Genomic DNA, 24,222 nt, shown 5'->3' with positions numbered 1-24,222 from the left:
TATTGCCTGACCGAAATGTGCCACGGATTATTGTTTTATACTTTGGTGTAATGAATGCTACATGAAGTTTCGATTAGGTGCATAACTGATTGCGAAATGGAGATATTTATCTGGGCCAGTAATTTGCTTTTGTGCAATAATGAAATGCAGTGAAAATGTGAAAGGTAGTGAAAGAGGAAGCGAAATAATTGAAATCATTACAGATTTCGTCATCTAATTGTCATACAAAAACTTTAAAGAACCAATACGAGAACTTCTTTCTCCTCTGTTGATTTCTCATGTGACATAAAAAAATTCAGGCAAAAATAGCATTCAGACGAGAACTGACAACCTTGACAGCCGCATCAAAACTCAACGACCTCTCAACCATAGATTCTAAAAAGAATGGCTTCTCTATGCTTGACATTTGTCCTGCTGGTACAGAGTTTCCAGATGGCTACACAACAGTCGATATGTAAGGTATATGAGCAGACTCGCATTAATTGCTTTAACAGAGGGTTTGAAGATGTTCCAGACAACTTTCCAGGATTTTCAACTCACCTGGATTTGTCACGGAATCAAATCACAGAAACTGACTCTGCTTCATTCATAGCGCTGAACCAACTGAGACAACTAAATCTATCACATAACAAGATCAATTTAATTCATGGCAAATCATTCAGGAGACTTCCTAGTTTAGAAATCCTTGATCTGCGAAGCAACTTACTAAAAGATATTCCTGGAAAACTATTTTCTGATCTGAAGAACCTTACAACTCTAATCCTGTCAAAAAATCAGTTGACAGAGTTGTCTCCGACATCGTTTTATGGACTTGCACTCTTAAATGAACTGCACCTGGATGAGAATTTAATTACCACATTACCGAATGCAATATTTCAAGATTTAATACGTCTCATCGTGATTAATTTGGCAAGGAACAGTCTACGTTGTTTTCCCCAGAAAGCATTGCAGCCATTGGTCAAAATGAAAAACATTTCAATTGAATTCAACTGTTTTCGCAAACATTGCAACAGAATGGATCTGAGACACTTTACAGAACTTGTGGAGCTGAAGCTTTCAGAATGCAGCATTCTGATCTCAATACAAGATTTGATGGTTAAAAGCTTTCCAACAACAGATTTCAGTTTTGGAGGATCTGCGACTTCCCTATCTGTTAATAAGCTTCTAGAGATGTATCGGCAGGGTATTCCAAATTATGATGCTATTAAAACTTCACCTCAAGCTCTAGCTCAAATACTGGAGGATCTGAAACACTCAAAGATTAAGTCACTGCATCTTGGGTATCTGAACGAGCAGAAAAAGATCAGAAATGACACCTTCAAACAGCTCCAAGGGACAAGCATTGAAAAACTGACTATATACCTTGACGGAGTGCGTGAATTACCCACTGGAGTATTTCGTTGGCTGCCACATTTAACTAGTCTGACCATTCAATATTTTTATTTTAGTAAACTTTACTCACTTCATGAAGGAGTTTTTCAGGGTCTTGATCGTTTAGTTATATTGAATCTTAGGGTGAATAGTTTATCAAACATCACAGAGGTGTCCCAAAGTGTCGCTAACCTTCATCAGCTGAAATACCTAGATCTGGCATTGAACTTTTTTGATGGAGAAATCCCTCCAAACATCTTTGCAGCAGTCCCCTCACTAGTAGAAATAAACCTGTCTGGCAACAGTTATGTAGGTATCCATCGTAACAGTTTCACTTCACTTCCAAATCTAATCACTCTAGACTTGTCTAATAATGGTATTCAATATCTGCCTGACGCTGTATTTTCCTTTCTTACTTCACTGAAATCACTTTACCTGAAAGGAAATGATATTTTGACTCTGAATCAAAATCCAGTAGGCGATGATCCCCTAAAAGGCCTAACAAACCTTCGACAATTATCAGTAAATTTTTTACATCCAGCTGTCTTGTACCAACACGTTCCTTCACTTCGGTACCTTCATATTTCTGGTCCTCAACTAAAAGCTTAAAAGACCTGCCCTAAATATTTTCACTCTGCAAAGAGCCAATCTGACAAAGCTTGAGGTATTAAACATTCAGGGTACAGAGATTGATACTTTCAATGACGTACATCTGAAGGAGGACAATCTCAACCAAACAGATTATTTGCGTGTATCTTGGAAAAATATGAAAACTCTAAAATTCCATGACTGTACTTGGTCACAAATTGAAGAAGAACTGATAGCGATTTTGAAGCTGTTTCCAAACCTAAAGGAGCTCTCCCTTACGGCTTTTGGTACATTACTTTCTGTGAATGTACTTCCTGATACACTGATTAATCTTCAATCCTTGGATATCAGTTTCAACAAAATCACAATGATCGATTCAAACTTGTTGAAGCCACTGCCTAATCTTAAGACTTTGACAATCCATCAAAATCCATTTTCTTGCTCAAAATGTGAAATGGAAAGTTTTGTCCAGTGGCTTAAACATGATAACACCGTTTTTGTGTCAGAGATTCCTACATGTGCCACACCCAAGGTAATGGATGGCGTTTCCTTACTGACATTAGAATTTGGAAAGGAATGTAACTTGATTTTCATCATGTCTGTTCCAATCATGTGTTTTGTCGTTGTTTTAACTGTGATCATAGTCGTTGGTTTTCGACTGAGATGGCACATACGCTACTTGTTTTTCCTGTTGAAACTACGACGAGGTGGATATAGGTTACAGGTTAATGATGAAGGAGAACCATTGTATAAAACATATGATGCCTTTGTGGTCTACAATGAACACGATGGAGAGTGGGTTACGCAGCAATTGATTCCTAACTTAGAAAATACTGATCAACAGAATTTGAAATTGTGTATCCATGAACGTGATTTTATACCAGGTGATGACATATTTGAAAACATTCTGAACAGTATTGAGAATAGCAACAAAACACTGCTCATACTCTCTCCTCACTTTGCACAAAGTGAGTGGTGCTACTTTGAAATGAGGATGGCACAAACCCAGTTATTTGAAGAGAAGAAGGATGTCATATTGATAGTCATGCTGCAGGAAATCCCAGATGATATGATGCCACGAGTCCTGCGGAAAATACTGTTGACAAAGAAGTACCTTGAATGGCCTGAGAATGACTTGGGGAGGAGATTGTTTTGGCAGAAACTGAGAATGGCACTGAAGTCAGAGAGTAGAGTCAACAGAATTGCACAAGTGTAAATGCAGATATCTTTATAAAGGTATTAATTTAAAGTCGCAAACAAAATAGCGTCCTAGGTCAATTAGGAATTGGCTTTAGTTGAAGCAAATTACCTGTAGCTTTTGTACAATGTCTAATAATCTCCGATTTGTTCTATATGAAGGAAATTCCTTGTTCATTATTTGAACTTGGAAAGAAACAATCTAATCATTGCTACACATGAATTATCATTATTCAATGTTATACATTCTAATGTACAGAGTTTACTTGACCGTTACTGTATCAAGAAATATTGATGGTAGTCAAATAATTATGTGCTTTTTGTTTTAAATTTTAATAATTTTATAGTCTAGAGTAATGAAGTTTGGTTTCACCAGCATATTATCATATTAACAAAGGCAGACAGATTCCTAACCTACCTTTCTAGTGGCTAAAGAAACATCACAAATTGATTTTCAGAATATGTAATTATTAATATTTTCCTTTATATTAACATTTAATAATTCGTGAAACGTACAAAACATTACCAATACAAATTGAAAGTGATGAATTTCAAAATTATAAAATAGGTAAAAAGTAAATAAATGCATAAAAACTTAAAACAAATTTGGTTTAATTGAACCTACAGTTTTAGACAATGGCATGTTGAGGGACGTGGTCAGACAATTGTAACTACTTAGCATGGTTAAGGAACCATTCCATTTAATGTGGATATTAAGCCAAAGCTGTGTTTGCGGCAATATCTATGCTAGGTGACTCGGTGTCGTACCTTGTACGTTCTAATTTGATTTAGGGCTTATCGGGAATTGTACATGTTGGATCTTTGAACATGCTAAGGTATTTTCTTATCAAGAAAAAAGCATAGCTACAGTATACTGTGTGTGATTAGCATTAAGAGGGCATGTCACAATGGAATAAAATTTGATGTACCGTCTTAAAAATATCACATAAAGATTTCTCAAAACACATTTCAAACTGATGCAGTTGTGTCCAGCATAAGCTGTAAGAAACATGATAAACACAAAGAATTCTTAAAACTTATGTCGAACTGGAGATGTTGTGTCTAGTGTGCTGAGAATAGTATTGGCATATCTACAAGTAGCAGCCAAACTGGCTGAGAAAAAGGAAAGAAATGTCAATTGTTATTGAGCTTTGTTAATTTAAAATGAAGCTGCTTGCAAATACATATTTGAGGAAAGAAGTCAACACCTACACGTACAGGTGCCAGAGGTATTGAGAGATGTCATACACTTGTAATACAACTTAAGTAGAAAATTAGGTCTTGTCCCTTTGTGACAAATCAAGTTGAACCTTTATGGGAATTGGGTGTTACAATAAGTAGTTGTAGTTAGCTATGTAACTTACTTGTTCATTGAAAAATTTTAATGAAGTATTGCATACTTGTACATTTGTAATTTTTTCATAAGTGTTGTATGATGGCATTTAAGTTCATAACTTTCCTGACATTTTTGTAATCATGATAACGTAATTTAATTCTTGAATTTCCAGAAAGTGTATTTCTACTAGTATAGATAAAACAGTACAGCAACAAAAATCACTTAGATTTTTACGGACAGCGGGAGGTTTGGTTATCTTGCCTCGTGTGCTTCAATCAGCCAGCGTCGACTGCGGAGTGTAACGTTACAAGAAGAGTTGTGCTGTGCCATGCATACACCTTCAGTATACCAAACTATAGACTTTACACTGTATTTTTAACTTCATATTAATGTAGAACTTTTAGCTGTTAATTGAAATTGTAAATAAATTGATTGTTAAGAGACAATCGTAACAAAGTGAAAGCTACAGGACAAATTAACGGGTGGATGTTCTGATCTGAATGAAATCTCGATGAAAACGCCCTTCTCTATGCTCAAAATACATTTGAATTTGATTCAACCAAATTGAAAGCAATGGAAAGTGGTTAAAGAGAAAATCAGATTTTGGCCAAATATGAGAAAATTGGCCCACCAAACACATTTGCAACTATTGATTCAACCATTACTGAATCAAATATACATCTATGATCATCTATGGTTATCAATCTTACAATCTGCAGTAACCTTCATACCATATTCGACGCCAACAGTGGACGTTGAAAAAAGGCAATCGACCAAGAGTAAACCTATTTGCGCAAATCCTAAGTATGCAAAGTTTAATACCATAACAAACAAACAAAGATATCGTTATGAAACCCCCTTGTGACTTTTGAAAGGTTTTCTTTCGTGTAGTATTCACATACTGCCACAGAAGGGGGATGGAGGGGTCATAGGGGCCTGGAAGGCAATAAGGGATTCCTCACAGGATCCAACCGCACATCGAGCAACATATGCTGTCAGGCACTCACTAATGACCAATGACAGTAAGCCCCTAACCTCATGAAACCTAACAGACGATACACCCAATGAATGACAACTGTTAAAAATCATAAATTGAAATTTGAGACAAGGAATCTTATAAATAAATGGCACCTGCATATAAAATATGAAGACAACGTGCAAAGCTGTTCAAATGATTTTCAACAGTAGAAGAAAGCAAAGGTTCTGGACTGTTACCCCAGTGTGAGACTCTTAAATTGACAAACAGAGGCTCACACCCCAAAAAGTCTAAAATCCGCTGTCACTTGAGAAAGGCCTGGGAGCTTTCATTAACCATTTTGAAAAACTTGGCTCTTTTAAAATGTACCTATCCCCCCTTAATTGGTAAATGGAAGCGCCCAATCCCCTTAAAATAGTTGGAGGTTCTGGACCACTTTAGGGGATGTGTGCACTGTTTCTATGGTTTGAAGGCCCAGACCCATTTTGGGCGGGTGAGCACATTGAGCCTTGGTTGGCAGTATTGTCGCGTTTGGCACCTGGAGAAACGATTTGTGCCCTGTCCTTTCAAATCAAATATCCGGCAGATAAGTGGCTTAAATTGAGCACTGTAGAGCCCTGTGGCTGAATATGCATGGCAGAGTTTTGTAAATTATACAGACACAAAGTCAAGAAAGAAAGGAAGAAAGGATCGTGCATTAAGCCTTGCCATGTGTGTGGTAAGGGGTTGACAAATCAATTATCTCTCTGTGGAGGGTGTGGTTACAAAAATGAGGTGATGAAAAAATGGCAGAGAGATCAGTAGGAACCAAAGGGTATTTGAAAAGGAATACGCCCGGCTAGTGGAAATTGAATGGCCTGTGATGTGAGGTTAGGTTCTTAGAGACAATTGCCCAGCAGCAAATGAACATCCATACAGAGAATAGCAGCAAAGCGGATACTCACTCATCAGGATATCAGGATGCTCATCCCAAAGTCTGTGCCTCTGTGACCTCTCCCAATGAAGAGAATATTAATAGAGATGACCTCACCTTCATTCGCACATATTATACCCATAGGACATACCTGCAGAGCTGGAAGATGAGTGTTGCCCAATGGCATCAACTCCAAGCTGAATCCAAAATTTTCTTGGAAGGTGTTCGATTCCAGATCAGACATAAACACACCGAAGACAATGGGGCCTATGGCAGCCAAATTCCAGTTGGCGATGATAGTCCTTGTTAGGCGTGACAAACCAGATGATTTCCAAGATCACCAACAACCCGTGTTTAGCCTCAAGCAAGTGGTACTCCCATAGGCCAGTTTGATTGATGAGGCGCCAGACGTGTCCTTCCCATCTCCTGGAGATGTTGGAAAAGTGGACACAGAGGGGCTTAGGCTGGGGTTGAGGGAATTACCATCCTTTGGCTGGATATCACTAGTTACCAGCCCTTGAGAGGCGGCTCTAAAATCCCACTACCAGCAGCCACCAGAAACAAGTAGGCAATCATTAACTTGAAAAACAAAGATGACAACTGCCTTCACTTGGCTCTCTGCTCAGCTTTGTTTCCTGCAAGCATCACGTGAACAGGCCATCTTTGTACCCCATCAAGGACAGGCTGGACAAGGTCTTCAATGGCGCCAATACCCCCACCTTTCCCAGATTGGTAAAGTGAGGCCTGGCCATAAATGTCTTTGGCCAGGACAAATGCATTGTCATTGTCTTCCACATCAGCAAACAGCCAAGGAGAATTACCAGGAGAAATATGATCTATGATGAGGGCCCGAGCTCAACCCTGTCGTCAGTAACATCCAGGTGGCCCAGCATTATGACCCCTTCAGCTTCTGCTATGTGGTTTCGCTCCATGATAGTACAGCAAAACCCCTTGTGGAGTATAGAGGGCCCAAACTGGCAGAGTATTCCTCAGAGCTGTCCAAGAAGAGTAGTGCCAGATCAAGGAAATCCTGGCCACCCCTGAAGACTCGCAGATGCCCTAGAGGACTGCAAGGTCCATCACTCTGCCACGCATGCAAGATGCCTCTTGCCGGAGACTGTCCGGGAGCACTGCCACATCATGGGGTAGTACTATGGGGTAGCCAACAATACTTGCAACTTCAAGTGGCAGCTGAGCTCCCAAACTACAGCCATACCGGTTGTCTTCCACAACCTGCGGGGCTATGACCTCATTCTCCAGATACAGGGCAGCACCACCTGCATCCCCAATAGTGCAGAACAAATATATCTCCTTCTCACTTGGGCAGCTCTGGTTCATCGACAGCACCCGGTTTCTGTTGACCTCAATAGACAAGCTTGTGGCGGCCAACTCACCTAAAGCCATCTGCATAACAGCAAAGTGCGAGCCTGCACAGAGAGGCGCTCCCTCTTGCACAGCAATGGCGTCTACCCCTACGAGTACATGAACAGCTGGAAGCACTTGGATAGAACAAAACTCCAGAATTCAGTCAGACAGACTGATGAGTGAGAACCCCTTTGGGTTGCCAGCTTGAGGTTGATCCATGCAAAACTCACAGAATAAATCCAGTGTGACAGTGAAGGCGATGTTTCACTCAATGATATCATTTCGCATGAGGACAATGCCATTCGATTAGAGGGGTTTTGATAAATAAATAGCACGTAAACTTTCATATTTTGTTATTAGCCTTGTATTCACCGATAAGTGTACGTTATCAAAGAGTTTAAAACGATTTGAAGGACTGTTGTACTGTACTAGAATCTGAAAGAATTTATATTTGCTTTTCATATATCAAAATATGAGGAACCCTTTGAAAAATGTATTTGGTCCACAGAACATCTACAGTGACCTGGCTGGTGACCTGCTTTCCAGACGTCCCGATCAGCTGGTTTTCAGCACGGAAATGGTTTTATAATCATTTCCATACATCCACAAAAACGATTGGGGTATGATAAAAGTGAATTGGATCAGTACCAAAAAACACGTATTTTTGTACTTTTTAGATTCTAAGCATTTTAGGAAGCGTTGTCAGTGGGCAGATGGGGACAGTAGACAACACGTTAACTTGAAGTTAGTACACTTGACTATTTATTGATCAATTGGATGTACATTAAATTTGGGTCTGGTAACAATAAACATTTTAAAGCAAATTTATCTGTCAAAATTCTGTTTATTTGCGAGCCTGAGTAGTCGAGAACCTTGTCGAAACTGTTAAAATGCAAAATTTGACTTTCATAGAATAATTAAACACGATAAGTTTTAACAATGAAACTTCAAAGAACAACATTTAAATACTCCTAATCACTCTCAAGATCGAGCACAGAAATGCATTTTCTCTTTGGTTTACTTTCGGTTGCATTGTCGGATCTAGGTGGATTGATGGTAATACTGAATGTACCACCCGTTACGGTTGTGCCAGGCCCAAACAGTGACCTTAATTGACATATTTTGGGTTCATCTGAAAATTGAGTGTTCATTGTGTTCGCTGATGTGGATGTTTTAGCTGAGAGAGAGATTTGTCGGACCTCATGTTGCTCATGATGCCATGGTGGACATTTGTAGCTGCTGCTTCTGTGAAACTGTGGCAAAGTGGGAGATACTGTTGACATTCGTATGCGCTGTGAGTTGCATGATTTGAGATGCAGGTACGTCAGCATTATTCAATTCCGTCACGAGGGTCTTCCGAGCTGAATGATTTAGTTTCTGTCCGCTGAGTTTCGCAGCCAGTGCCATGGTTTTCATTAGGCCTCCGAGGGAACTTATACAGTGGGGACGCAAATACCCGAGACACGCAAAATCGATTTTCCTTCATGGGTGGTATGGATAGCGAAAATTACAAACTGGTAAAAATGCTTAAATTCTGGCAAGAAGATACAGTTTACTCTTTAAATTTTTCACAATACTATCAACATGTGATGTCCCTGATAAATGACTCTGAATCTTCCACACCAAGCAGCTGTACGCTTCCTACATTTTCAATATCATTGTCACCATCTTATGATGGATTTTTGAGTTTATTTTCAATCAAAATTCATAAAATTGCAGCAAATCTAGATTGTAATAAATTAATGTCTTAATGGCAATTTAAATCATTGTTGTAATGACATGTCAAAAGAAATTCAAATGTTTCAGTCGTGTCACGCATCACGCTCACTGGCCGTCAGTTCATGTAGTGTTGATCTGAAAGAATAAGTTCACACCACTTATTAATGTACATGCATATTAAAAACAAGCAATTTTATCATTTATTAGACATATGTTTCAAAAGTACTTGTCAATGATTATTCATCAAGTCCTCAGGCAATTGTAAGGACACTTGAATGTGTGAATTTATAAAGAATGGCACTCTTTGGAAATTCTCTCTTCAATGGATATACATGCATAATATATTAATAGATATCAGTAGAAGATGTTGTTATATAAAACACAGGATTTTTGTCTATCTTAAAACTTCCTTCCATATCAGCTGTTCTGTGGAATCTTCCGACTTAATATCAGCATGTTCTCATTTGTTTCTGATAAGATTTCATTTCACAAACTTAATGCACATCTGAACTCCCAATAGGGTCCCTATACTTGAAATGAACTTCACCCTACTTAGTATATAGCACCGCCCTCTAGACTATCATATTCTCTAATGTGTATACTTGAAGCTAAAGTGAATAGTCACTGCTATGGCTAACTAAAGACGCGGGTCCTAGGAAGGGAAAGAGAAAAATCAAGAGAAGAATCCTAAATCGTTCCCAAAAATGCAAAGAAGATCGTTATTGACGATAGACTATAAGCTTAACAGGTGTAGATTCAGAGCTATTGGAAACAATAAATGCTAGTTAATTATGTAAACTGTGGCTTTTTGTTAGGAAAATCTGTCTCCAAACTCGGCTATACGTGTGTATAGCGGCTAGCTATTCCATTTTCAAACTTCCTATATTTCTAATGCATACCAAAGCGGCCATCGCCGTATATCGAACCACAAGTGACTGTGGCTCGAGGATAACTTGCATGTTGTTGTTTTTGAAATACTGCGACGGTTATTTTGCATGACTATACCTTACGTAAGCGACAGAAGATTGTCAACTGAATGCTTCCCTAACAATAATTGGATTAGACGACCGTAATACTAAATGAGAATATTGTGAACGAAGTTGTCATCAATGATATCGCCTGGAAAGTTAATGTACTTCCGGTTTTCAGGTGCCTGCATTTCAAACACTATAGTACTGTCAAATGACCTCCTCAAGAAGCGAGATTCACAAAATCCATTCCTATACATAAACTGTTACGGAAATTACTAAAATTGTTCAAGATAAGGCCGAGAGACGAAAATGTTAACATCAGAAACCAGGACATACTACCAACAACTTTCTCCTAACAATGCAATCCACTATCGTCAGCAATGTCAATTTTCTTTGGGCGTATTTACATCATTTAGAGGAGGATTACTGCATGAACGGTCAATTTTGATCGGAGACCATTATTCGTAAAATAAGATTACGTAAAATACTCGATCTCAAACTTACTGGGCGGATTAATGGAGTTCCACCTACCTGAACCGTCGCCCAGTCAATCTGATGTTGCTCTGAAGCGCACGCCAGGACCCCTTGGCAACGATGAAATTTGGCATAAGCATGCTTAGGGGCCGTGGATAATTAAAACACTCGCACAGTAAACGCAACTTCTGTGTTTAGGTGGGGAGAGGGGGAATCCGTGACGAATCGCGGCCAATCTGTTTACTGCAACAATATTTCAATAAAGGAATTCGAAAATAGATTTTTTGTTGATTTTTCTTGTACGCTAACATCTATTGAATATTGGAATATACTCATATTCTATGGAGCGAATAGTCCCAGAGCTGAATAGCCCACCAAGGGACTGTGCCGAAAATCCAGTCGTTGTGGACTGACCAGGTGGGAGCGCAGAGAAATACTTAGAAGAGCCAAGTGTAGAATTTGGGATAGAGTGGGGATAATTTGTTTGCGTTCCTGTCAGCCTCATCTGAAGCATTCTTTGTAGTTTTATCGCCCTCGTTCACGCTGAATATTCAAGGACGTGGGCACTATCCGGTTCTCAGGGCCTAGAGCGGATAGTGCCCACGTCAAAATTTGTATGGCCAAAAGCTGGAGTGCTACACGTTTTTCTGTATCGCAAAATATCGCGCTATATTGTTTGGCGTGTACAAAGCAGTACGGCACGGCGCTACACCAGCATTCTTTGACATACTTGTGATGATCAGTGCACGAGTAAAATAATAACAATCATTGTGGATACATAGTTTCATTTTATTCAATTGGTTGCGTCATTGTTGAGTTGGCGCTGAACACAGATTGATTTTAGAGGAGGTATGTAGGGGGGGGACGGTCGGTAGAGTATGCGTGATTTCATAGCGACGTAATTACCGATTGTTGGATGCAGATACAGAATGAGGCTTGGTTGAATTTTCGCACTTCCAAACTTTCGTTTAGGGGAGGGGGGTTGAGGCCAAACGCACTTAGTTTCGTTTACCGTGCGCATGTTTTAATTATCCACGGCCCCTTAGCAACAACGGAAAAATCGAACATCTGCATCCGCACTGATACCGAGTTGCTGGTACCAGTTGCCATCCCTGCAGACAATGTACGCGGAGCTTTTTACACAGCACGAATTGTCGTTTTCGTCGACGGTAAAGTTCCGTGTTTTAGTGTTTCTGCACATTGGGTTGTGAGGAACCACCACACGCTGTTTTAAAGCGCTGGCGGGCTATGCATTCCGATCTGGCCAGTGTAACAGTTGTATAGTTCATTATGCCGTCGGCAGTTAGTGGTTCAGTCTTAATCGGCACGTTACCCTTGCCCATGCTTTCAGATTTCATTTTTGGCAGCCAGATTTGGTCGAGTACCTTCATAAGGAGCACCGGTATTTACACTCCACCGATATTTGTTTTTTTGCAAAACACGATCAATGGAGTTAAAGAAACTGTGCAGTGTCTCCGGTTCATATTCGGTTCCGTCTCGTTTGCTGAGGAGTTGGTCAAGTTCATGCGGTGGAATTAGGTGGATTTCACCACAATTACAAGTGTTTCGATACATAGCGGCCGCCGCGTGGTATGCATAGAATTTCAACTCATCCTTCTATGCATACGCGGTGGCCGCTATGTATCGAAACACTCGTAACCGTGGATTTCACGATATTCGGACTGACTCAAATTAACCACGTTCAAAGCTGATTTATGTCAGTTCGGTGCTTTCAGGTTGTGTTCTTTGGAATTTGATGTCTTATAAAGTCATCCATTCTTCATTTGGCACTTGAAAATTGCCATACCTTTCCATGATACCGAAATAGTTGTTGTTGTTGCTGCCGCCACTCCGTGGAATCGGCGTCGGCTTGGTGTCGTGCAGACCTTGAAAAAATAGCCCATTTGTACTTTCTTGACGATAAATGTCCCACCACGGTATTTGTTGGCGAGTAGTTTGACTTTCAGGGTAATAATACTGCTCCTCCTCAAGAAGATTTGAGAACAGCTGTTCAGCAATGATGCATTCTCAGTTTGTGCTAAACGCAGAAAACATACGAAACACTATGGCAACTGATATTCCGTCATATATATTTTGGTCAAAATACTCGCAAATTTTCATTCTTTATAATTTTTTAGCCTACGCATACTTGACATTAAATAAGGTCACCAAAAATAAACAAAATGAAACAATATTTAATTATGCAAGTTTCAGAGCTATTTTAGTTCACTGTGCTCATCTGTTCTATGTAAACATCTCTCAGCGCGTGCACCATGCTGAAAATAGTGCCGGTCAGAGTGAAGATATAATCCATATTTTAACTTGTTAAAATACCGGTTCATATCCACACTTACTGAACAAAAGGAAAATGGCAATACAGACACAACATGTATGATAACGAAACTTACTGTATGACGAAACTCCATAGGTTACAGACGCACGTGGCTAACAATATTGATTTATTGTCCGTCCTTGTCAGTGTTACACAGGCGGCGATCCGGACCTGTTCATGTGACAGTTGGTAGCAATATGAGGATATTTATCTGGGTCAGTGATTGCTTTTGTCTAATTTATAAAAGGCAATGTAAATATAAAAGGTAGTGAAAGAGGAATTGAAATCATAGAAATCATCATAGATTTCGTCATCTCATTTCCATACAAAAACTATGAAGAACCAATGGCAGAACGTCTTTCGCCTCTGTTGATTTGTGATATACGTGACATAAGGCGTTTGAGGCAGATATAGTATTCAGACGAAATTTTACAACCTTGACAACCACATCAAAACTAAGTGACTTCTCAACCAACAATTCTCACCGCAATGGCTGCTGTCTGGTTGGCAGTTGTCCTGCTGGTACAGAGTTTCCAGATGGTTACACAGCAGTCAATATGTAAGGTATATCAACAGACTCGCATTAATTGCTTTAACAGAGGGTTTGAAGATGTCCCAGACAACTTTCCAGGATTTTCAACTCATCTGGATTTGTCATGGAACTTCATCAACGAAACAGTTTCTACTTCCTTCATAGCGCTGAATCAACTGAGACAACTGAATCTATCATACAATGAAATTGCTTTAATTCATGGCAAATCATTCAGCGGACTTACTGGTTTAGAAATCCTTGATCTGAACGACAACTTCTTGGAACATATTCCTGAAAAAGTATTTTCTAATCTGAAGAACCTTACAACTCTAATTCTGTCAAAAAATCAGTTGACTAAGTTGCCTCCGACATTGTTTCATCGACTTACACTTTTAAATGAATTGAACCTGAATGAGAATGTAATTTCCACATTACCGAATGAATATTCAAAGATTTAACACAACTTACGGTAATTAACCTGGGAATGAATAGTCTACGTTGTTTTCCACAGAAAGCATTGCAACCATTAGTCAAAATCAAAGAAATTTCATTTGAATTGAACTGTTTTCGTAAACACTGTAATAGAATGGATCTGAGACCCTTTACTGAACTAGTGGAGATTACTCTTACAGAATGCAGCATTCTGACCTCAATAATAGAATCGATTGAACAAAGCTTTCCGATAAAGGATATCACTTTGGGAAGATCTGACACTTCTCCAGCTTATAATGAGCTTCTACGTAGGTATAAGCTGGGAATTCATGATGCATTTGACACTTCAACTCAAGCTCTAGCTCAAATACTGGAAAATGTTGGACGCTCAAAGATTAAGTCACTACATCTTGGGTATCTGAACAATCGGGGACAGATCAGGAATGACACCTTCAAACAACTCCAAGGGACAGGCATTGAAAAACTTACAATTTACCTTGACGGAGTAAATAAACTACCTTCTGGAGTATTTCAGTGGCTGCAATATTTAAGAAGTCTTACCATTCAATATTTTTATTATAGTAAATTTGACTCACTTCATGAAGGCGTTTTTCAGGGTCTGGATCGTTTGGAGACATTGGACCTGACTGGGAATTATTTATCAAACATCACAGAGGTGTCTCAAAGTGTTGCTAACCTTCATCAGCTGAAATATCTAGATCTAAAATGGAATGCATTCATTGGAGAAATCCCTCCCAACATCTTTGCAGCAGTTCCCTCACTAGTAGAAATAGATCTCTCACACAATTATTTTCCAGCTATCCATCGTGACAGTTTCACTTCCCTTCCAAATTTAATCACCCTAGACCTATCTAACAATGGTATTCATTATCTGCCTGACGCTGTATTTTCCTTACTTACCTCTCTGAAAGCACTTTACTTAAAAGGAAATGACATTTTGACTTTGAATCAAAATCCGGTATTAACTAATCCTCTGAAAGGCCTAACACATCTTCATCGATTATCAGTAAGTCTTTTACATCCAGCTGTCTTGTACCAAAATGTTCCATCACTCCAGTACCTCCATATTTCTGGTCCCTCAGCTAAAAGCACTCCAAGACCCGCCTTAAACATTTACACTCTGCAAAGAGCCAATCTGACAAAGCTTGAGGCATTAGAAATTAAAGGTACAAAGATTGATACTTCCCCATCTTTCGACGACTTACATCTTGATGACGACAATCACAGCAAAAACAATTCTGTGTATGTATCTTGGAAAAATATGAAATCTCTTAATTTCCATGACTGTACCTGGTCAGAAAATGAAGAAGAATTGAAAGCAATTTTGAAGCTGTTTCCAAACCTAAAGGAGCTCTCCCTTACAGCTTTTGGTACATTATTATCCATGAACGTACTTCCCGACAAACTAATAAATCTTCAATCTTTGAATATTAGTTTCAACAAAATTACAATAATCAACCCAACCTTTTTGAAGTCACTACCTAATCTTAAGGCTTTGGCAATCCATCAAAATCCTTTCTCTTGCTCAAAATGTGAAATGGAAAATTTTGTCCAATGGCTTAAAGATGATAAAACCGTTTCTGTGTCAGAGGTTCCTACATGTGCTACACCAAACGAAATGGATGGCGTTTTCTTACCGACATTAGAATTTGGATTGAACTGTAACTTGACTTTCCTCATCTCTGTTCCAATAATCTGTATTGCAGTTGGTTAACTGTGATCATAGTCGTTGGCATTCAGTTCCGATGGCACATACGTTACTTATTTTTCCTGCTGAAACTACGACGAGGTGGATATAAGTTGCAAGTTAACGATGAAGAAGAATCATGGAAGAGGAAATATGATGCCTTTGTGGTCTACAATGAGCACGATGGAGAGTGGGTAATGCAGCAATTGATTCCTAACTTAGAAAATACTGATCAACAGAATTTCAAGTTGTGTATCCATGAACGTGATTTTGTGCCAGGTGACGATATATTTGAAAACATTCTGAACAGTATTGAGAACAGCAACAAAACACTGCTTATACTGTCTCCTCACTTTGCACAAAGTGAGTGGTGCTACTTTGAAATGAGGATGGCACAAACCCAGTTATTTGAAGAGAAGAAGGATGTCATATTGATGGTAATGCTGCAGGAAATCCCAGATGATATGATGCCACGGGTGCTGCGGAAAATACTCATGACAAAGAAGTACCTGGAATGGCCTGAGAATGACTTGGGGAGGAGAATGTTCTGGCAGAAACTGAGAATGGCACTGATGTAGGACAGTTGAGTGAACAGAATTGCAGAAGACTTAATGCAAGGATTGAAGCTGATACACGTATAATTTAAATTATTAAAAAAGTAGGGTCAACGATCCTCAATGGTTCATAGTTTGAAGTAAGGGACTGGTCAGTTTTTCGGCCTTGGGGCGGTGGATTTTTTTGCAGACGTCAAAAAGTGGCTGCCCCCATTCCAACTTTCAAATGAGGGTCACCCCCTATTCCAACTTTCGCAAAACCTGTGATAGTAATGTGGCTGAAGGGCATACTGAAAAATTTGTGATATTTTACAGTAACGCGTATCAAATTTCTCTGATATATATATATATATATATATATATATATATATATATATATATATATATATATATATATATATATATATATATATATATCTGATATATTTAGGTTTTGCACTAGGAAGGGGCTCTGAAAAATGTCTTATTATTAGTTACGCGCCCGAAAAATGCAACTGAATCAGAAATTTGTGGCTTGTCTGATGCATTTAGGCAAGTACGAGCCTGTGTCGAATTTCAAAAACACACTAATCCCCCATTGGGCATTCAAAAAACATGGTGACCCCCCATCACCAAAGTCAAAAACAGGATGATCCCCATTAATTCACGCCCTCGTCCTGGCCGAAGAAACAGACCAGCTTCGTAAATACTTGTAGCATTGTTGCATGCCGAAGCATAGAAATTATTTTGTAAGGAAAATCGTAAGTAATTAAGGGATCTTTAATGAATTCATATATATATATATATATATATATATATATATATATATATATATATATATATATATATATATATATATATATATATATATATATATATATATATATATATATTGATAGTTGTCTTTAGTACATGATTTTCTCCTTTGGTGTAAGTCTTACATTTCTGTTGATCATTAGCGGCACAAGCTTATTGGGCCTAGGCAAATATTGTGTTCTTTCAAATTCTACTTCTTCTTTGACACTTGTTCCGTAAATTCTTTGTTGTGCCTTATCTAAAAAACCGCAGCTATTAGCATTACAAAATGTCACAGCTTGTTTGGGAGTAGGAAAAAGTAGTATATGGTACAGTCAAATTTCATTGATCAGATGACCTCTACGACCACATTGAATTTGCAACATCTACAGATAGCTTGCATTCAAAAACGACTATCCACTTTAAATTCTTATGTACAATGCTGCCTTTTGGTCTACTGAATTTGTATTAAAATTGTGAGTTGTCACGTGACCTTGTTTGCCACATTAAATGTTTCAAAAACTCTAATCTATATAAATTGTCTCAAAAACTTTTAGAATTGATGTTTTGCTTATATCATCATCAGTGGGATTACTTGCAAGTTTGGAAGGCGTTCAAATTAGTAGTGTGCCTTGGCAGTCATATTGCCATGTACGAAAAACCTACGATAACAAGAACTCTTCTTCATATACAAACTGACCTATGGGCAAGTACAACACCATCATATCTTGAAAATTTTGTGGATGATCTTTAATGACCTTTGACCTACGTTTATGTAACTATGTAACTGCAAGAGCAGTCCTAGGTTTGGTTTTTCTTGAATGATGATCAGTACTGGTCCAATTGCTTTGATAAGCCTTCATGACTTTTGACCTACTTTCATATAACTAAGTGCCTGCAAGGGAGATTATTAGTTTGGCCTCTTCTTTATATAGATCATTATGTAATGAAAAATTTTCCAAAATTGTAGAATGACATAGGATGACCTTATTTTATTATTGTTACTATTACCCGACATTGCAACAGACAGACGAGTATAAGGATTGTGCTCAGAATAACATATTTTGACTCCTGCTCAAGGTGACAGAAATTAGGAAATACTCAATCAATGACACTTTGCTCCCATTGGATCATACTTTCCATAGATGTGTATGATATATTCAGACTGATAGCTTTGGACTTAAACTTAAACTGACAAATATTGAGGAAAATATTGTGTCAACGGTTCGAAGAACCAATTCATTTATATTTTAAAGAGATGTGTATGTCATATTCAGAGTGATATATTTGGACTCATAGTAAAATAGACAAATGTAAAGGAAACTACTGCATTAGAAAAAATGTGCTAAAGAATTTTGTCTAAAAAGACATAATCAGTATGCTTGATTTCCTCATTGACAACATGTTTGTCGAATTTGGAGGACACATTTTCCAACAGTGTATAGGAATTCCTATGGGTACTAACTGTTCTCCCTTGCTTGCCGATTTATTTCTGTTCTCATACGAGGCAGACTTTATTCAGAACCTAATCTAACATAAAAAGGTCTCTGTAGCTAGAACTTTCAACCTAACATTTAGATACATAGACGATATTATTTCAATGAATAACTCCAAATACTGTTACTATCGCGCTATGATTTATCCTCCAGAATTGGAGATTAAAGAAACTACAGAAACTGCCTCCTCTGCTTCATATGCGGATATTTTCCTTGAATTTGACTCTAATGGTCACCTTTCTACTAAGCTATATGACAAGAGGGATGATTTCAACTTTATTTCATCAATTTCCCATACCCCATCAGTAATATTCCACTCTCAGCAGCTTATGGGTTATACATTTCCCAGCTTATTGGACGTGCATGAGCATGCAGTTCATTTGGTGTTTTTGTAGAAAGACATAGCCATCAAGGTTACAGCAACGAAAGACTTGTTTCTACATTTAAACGCTTTTTGGCAGGTATCGCAAGCTGGTAGATAAATACAATATCTCTCCGACAAATGATCGCCGATGGCATCAGTGACATTGGGTCTTAGTTGGTGACCACTACCTATTTGACTTACAGATTGATATATGGCGGGTGCCACATGTGGGCCAGGATGCGCTTACTATTTTCGAAACACGTGACATCACTTCTTGGTCTTTTGGCCAGAGATCCATAGATCTTTCTGTCATGAATTTGTTGTGTGTACTTGTGATTTACTGCATATTTTCTGTGCTGTTTTGTGTCTATGTTTATTATACACTGCAAGATCCGAGGTGCAAACTTTTTATAGACTACCCCTTCGCTACGTATTTAGGTGTTGCGAGTGTAGCGAATGCTAGGAAAAGAAGTCTAATTACAGTGAAATATATCAATGCGCAGCCTATTTTAGATGGGACTATTTTCACATAGAGAGTCTGGTATGGAACAGCTCGGTCTTGCCATCGATTTACATATCGTGAATAATTATGCCTTTAAGAAGAGAAAGAAAGTTGAGAGTAGTAAAAGAGAGAGGGTCACCTGAACTTCGTTTAAAGGACCAGGGACCCCTACAAATAATTTAAAAACTATACTAGGGTACGTTGGTGATTGATGAAAGCTAAAACATGATAATTTTCAAGATATGTTGAGGTGATGCATGTAGATATTAAGTATGGAATAGAACGGTAAAGTTGTAAAAGAGCAGTCGCGTCGTTACTCGCCAGAGAGACACCCATCTTGTAGCGTAGTTAAGAACGTGTAGCGAGGTGTAACCAAGTGTAGGAGTAAAATTTTGTGAAAATTGGAGAAGGGGGTGTAGCGGACGTAACGAAGTGTAGCGAGGTGTAATAGGCTGTAAGATGGTCACTTTTTACTCGCCAGAGAGACACCTAGAGTGTAGCGTGTTACGACGTGTAACCGAGACTAGAAGTGTTTTTCTTTCCGAAAATTGGAGAAGGGTTAAGTGTTTTGTAACCTATTCTAGAGATTTATTTTTCCCAAAATTGGAGAAGGGGTGAGCGTGTGTGGATGTTTTCTTCATGATAATTCAAGTAACCAAACAAAAGGTTGCAGAGTGTTTTATAAATTCTTAAGAAATTACTAGAGCATTTTCCGCCTGAAATTGTCATAGTCTTTCCAAATTGGCGCAAAGGAATTAATTATTTACCCTCGCGATACGTTATCGTTTTTCGACACGATAAAACCTGCGCAATTCTTCTCGAATTGGAACTTATAATACTGGCGTCACTAAATACCAGCAGTGTTTCGACAACATTGTCTTACTGGTTTACACATTTACAAATTCAGCCGGTAACCTATCTCTCTCGTGTAAGTATTCTGCGTAATATTTTCCGTTGTATTTCAACCACTTCTATGTAATATTCAGCTGTTATTAACATTGTATTGTTATATCAACTTATCGTTATGGTGTTTGTTACCGACATGCCCAAGATACTGTCTAAATGGACATACACACACTATAACCAGGACTGACTCAGGCAAGGGAGACAGGACTCAATCACGCAGCTAGACACTCACAGGCAGACTCATTGACTGGTGTATCAGTAGCTGGGCCGTGAGGCCTAGGAATGGTTCCGTATTCAATAACAAGATCATGGACGTACTACAGACTAAGATCAATAAAAAGTTTCACATACTATTTTCTCATGTTTCTAGTAACGAGATCGACAGTGGCAGGATCTTTCTTTGTCATGACAACATCCGAAAACAAGTAAGTCTTTTGACCGCAAATGAAAAATGTTGTGACTGATTCTGAGGCAGTTCACTGCTAGATTTCAAAACGAACAAATACGTGTTGGAAAACACTCGAAGCTCCGTGTACACTATAGATAATTCTTGCATAGTAAAAATACGTCAGTTTCGAATTCATTCATATTCTTCAACAAAAACAATCTTCGTCAAAGTAGGTTGTCAGTTATAAAATTCCCGCACAAACGTGTCAGGGGTTGCTGGGCAAGCCTGAATGTCACGAATTTGAAGAAATTTTCGTATTATGTTGGGCCGGGCTAATTTATGTTTTTAGTGTACGTAACCTCGATTTGTACACTTGACTTTCCACCTCGATGATACATGTATCGCGTATTTTCTGCAAGGAAGTTGAATATGTGACAGTTTGCAACTGACAAAATGCCACATTGAATAGACAAGTACACTAAAACCTAATGGATCATCTGATACGTCTAAACGTCAAACGGTGCAGTACGGCACCTGTGAGATCGTGTTTAAAATTTGCAACATTATAATGTTGCACATCGGCGCCGTCGTGTTTCAAATAATGAGATGACGTAATTCTTTGCTTCAGACTCGATCACAATGGTGCACGAAAACAACTTTTTCAACGACGGCATTTCGGCATTCCTATCAACAGTCGAGATCGATAAAGCAGCCATACTCAAAATACAACTCTGTTGATCTGGCATTATTCGGCAATGGTCGGTTACCATAGGCCAGGGGTTTCATCAAGAGCCGGCAGCCGGCGAAATTGACCGGTTACTCTTACGATTTCGCCGGCTACCTTTTTGGAAATTTGAACTCTTTCATTATAGCTAAAATATGTTTTACCTTCTGAAATGATACGGACAAGTTTCATAAGATGTGTAATCAAACTTTTCAACGGCTTTTATGTGAAACAAAATTTAGAAGACGAGCGACTACTACGATCGCTTTGTACTACGATGCAGCACGGTCTTGCGTATACTGCCTCAATAAAAATCGGAATTGCAATTGACGATTCTATTGGCTACCTGAATTGCTGATTCCTATTTGGTGACCTTTATATACGCTAATGAAAACGTGCATACTACACCTGTCGGCCGTCGTTAGCTCAACTCAAAATGGTCGATGAACAAATGAAGACGGAAGCGATCGCAAGGTCAAGCTTCGCTGTACGATCCTCGGTTTTGAAGTGGACCAAGAAACAAGAGAAGGATAATTACGTGGATTTAAACTGTTTTCGTAGGCAATGACCTGATTTTTTTTCACGAAAATCTTTTTAGTAAGCCGATGTGCGTTGCACTGCGGTTGGCGTAATTGTGAAGGAGTATAGCCAGCAGGACGTATGATATGTACTGACTGCTCTTCGGTCTATCGACGCCAATAAGAACGTCGCGCAGAGTGGTTACAATGCGATCAGACCTCTAAATTCACTTCAAAAGATTCGTCAAGTTCAAGCCAAATGTGCGCTTCTGCATGAACGTACAAATTTTCATATCCTATATTAAGGTTCTTACTTTGCATACCCATATAGTCAAATAACCCTGAGGATCTTGGATTCTATTTGCGAAATATGGTAATGATTGTCATTTTTTTATCATTATTCGTTATATAAATTATCCTTTTTACCTCCACTTTTTCATCTACAGATTTCCATACCAAACATCAGGGTTCTTAATTTTAAGCATAACATTATGCATTAATAAGTTTCTAATTTACTGTGCTTAAAATATGAGTTTTTCATCCAGGATGGCATCAACAAGGGGAATGTTTCCCCTTTACCAGAAATTTCGGGGGCATTTCACCAGTTCATGTGTTCTACTTGTACCTCTAAGGTGTGACTGACACCATTTCATGGCAAGAGGGGGGGGGGGGTGGTCCCCTTGTCAAATTAATTGGGGGTGCCAACATTTCAACAGAGGGGGAATTCCCTATCCCTATCTAGATGTAACACTGTATAATATCATCTACATATCAAATTTATATCATTAATAATGGTGAATTATTATAGTTTACCTCCTAAAAGCATAGAGGCTCTAAAGACTTCAGTTTTCTTTGTTCAAATTATCGTCAACATTACCACATTTTATCATCTTTAATTATGAATTATCATATTTAGGCCTAATCTCCCAGGAAAATGGCTTTTATGATATGAACACAAATTGCCCTGGAGCACTGCTGACAATTCCCCGAAAATACTATATAGAAATTCAAGTGACTGTAAGCTGTAAAAAGTAAATTTTAGCTCATATTTCAGGGTTTCCAGCCTTCGGCCGGGAGGGGGAACACCCCCTTCCGGACCCTCCCCCGATGACGACTGCTTTGTGGTCATGGCAGCTGCAAGCCGCCTACTTTTCCATTCTAGCCCCCAACTTCAAAACTTCATGAAACCCCTGAGGTAGGCTGTAGGTATTATTCATGCTCGAAAAGCACGTTTCATACATCGGGTAAATATCGGACATGATGTCGCTTGAAGGATGTGTGGTTTCCATGGCCATGCTTGTTAATCATATGTCTGTTAATGCTAGCAATGTTCACCAAAGGTGAAATAGTCTGTAAAACCTACGACCAAATCTGATAAGTAGAAGTGCCGGTCAATTTTAATTATACTGGCCGTCAGCGACAAATAAGGGACAGAAACTACGGGGCGTGGATGTGGGCCGGTGTTTTTCGAAACACCGCTACATCAAAAATAGTGGCCCTTCAAAATTTCTTGCACACAAAATTAGTGAACATCCCCTTATCCGTGCATGAAAATCAGTGACCCTCCCCTGTTACTCGAAGCATTTAGGGGTGGAACATTTGTTATCCTTGGGGGTCTGAAAGATTGGGGACATTATTTTTTTTTTTCTACATGTTCCACTGGATTTTTTTCCCTTGTGAATTCTGGCATTTTTTTTTTGGGGGGGGGGGGGGCATTCTTCCTTCACAGAAATGTTGTAATGCAGCGATGTTGCAAAATCAATCTGTTTGTCTTACATCAACGGACTTGTACAGAAAAAGGGACCGGTCCCCCTATTCCAACTTTCGAAAACAGGATGACCCCCATTCAAACTTTCGAAAACAGGGTGACCCCCCTGCGCGCGACAAAGGTAAAACAAAAATTGGAATTAAATTGAATAATCCAGTGTGTGTATATATATATATATATATATATATATATATATATATATATATATATATATATATATATATATATATATATATATTATGAATGTTTAAAATATACAAAAAAATTATATATATATATATATATATATATATATATACATATATATATATAAT

At 38.6% G+C, this 24,222-nt stretch overlaps 1 protein-coding gene across 1 annotated transcript; it reads left to right on the top strand.

Annotated features, from left to right (window-relative positions):
• Positions 1-328: 328 nt before the first annotated feature.
• LOC139132640 (leucine-rich repeat-containing protein 15-like) lies at positions 329-1,980 on the top strand. The gene has a single exon (XM_070698910.1). The coding sequence runs from the start codon at positions 385-387 to the stop codon at positions 1,978-1,980; it is 1,596 nt and encodes a 531-aa protein (XP_070555011.1). The 5' UTR covers positions 329-384.
• The last annotated feature ends 22,242 nt before the right edge of the window (positions 1,981-24,222 follow it).

The sequence above is a fragment of the Ptychodera flava genome, chromosome 5, assembly GCF_041260155.1.
Source record: "Ptychodera flava strain L36383 chromosome 5, AS_Pfla_20210202, whole genome shotgun sequence".
Lineage (NCBI taxonomy): Eukaryota > Metazoa > Hemichordata > Enteropneusta > Ptychoderidae > Ptychodera > Ptychodera flava.
This window is presented reverse-complemented; position numbering and strand designations above follow the sequence as displayed.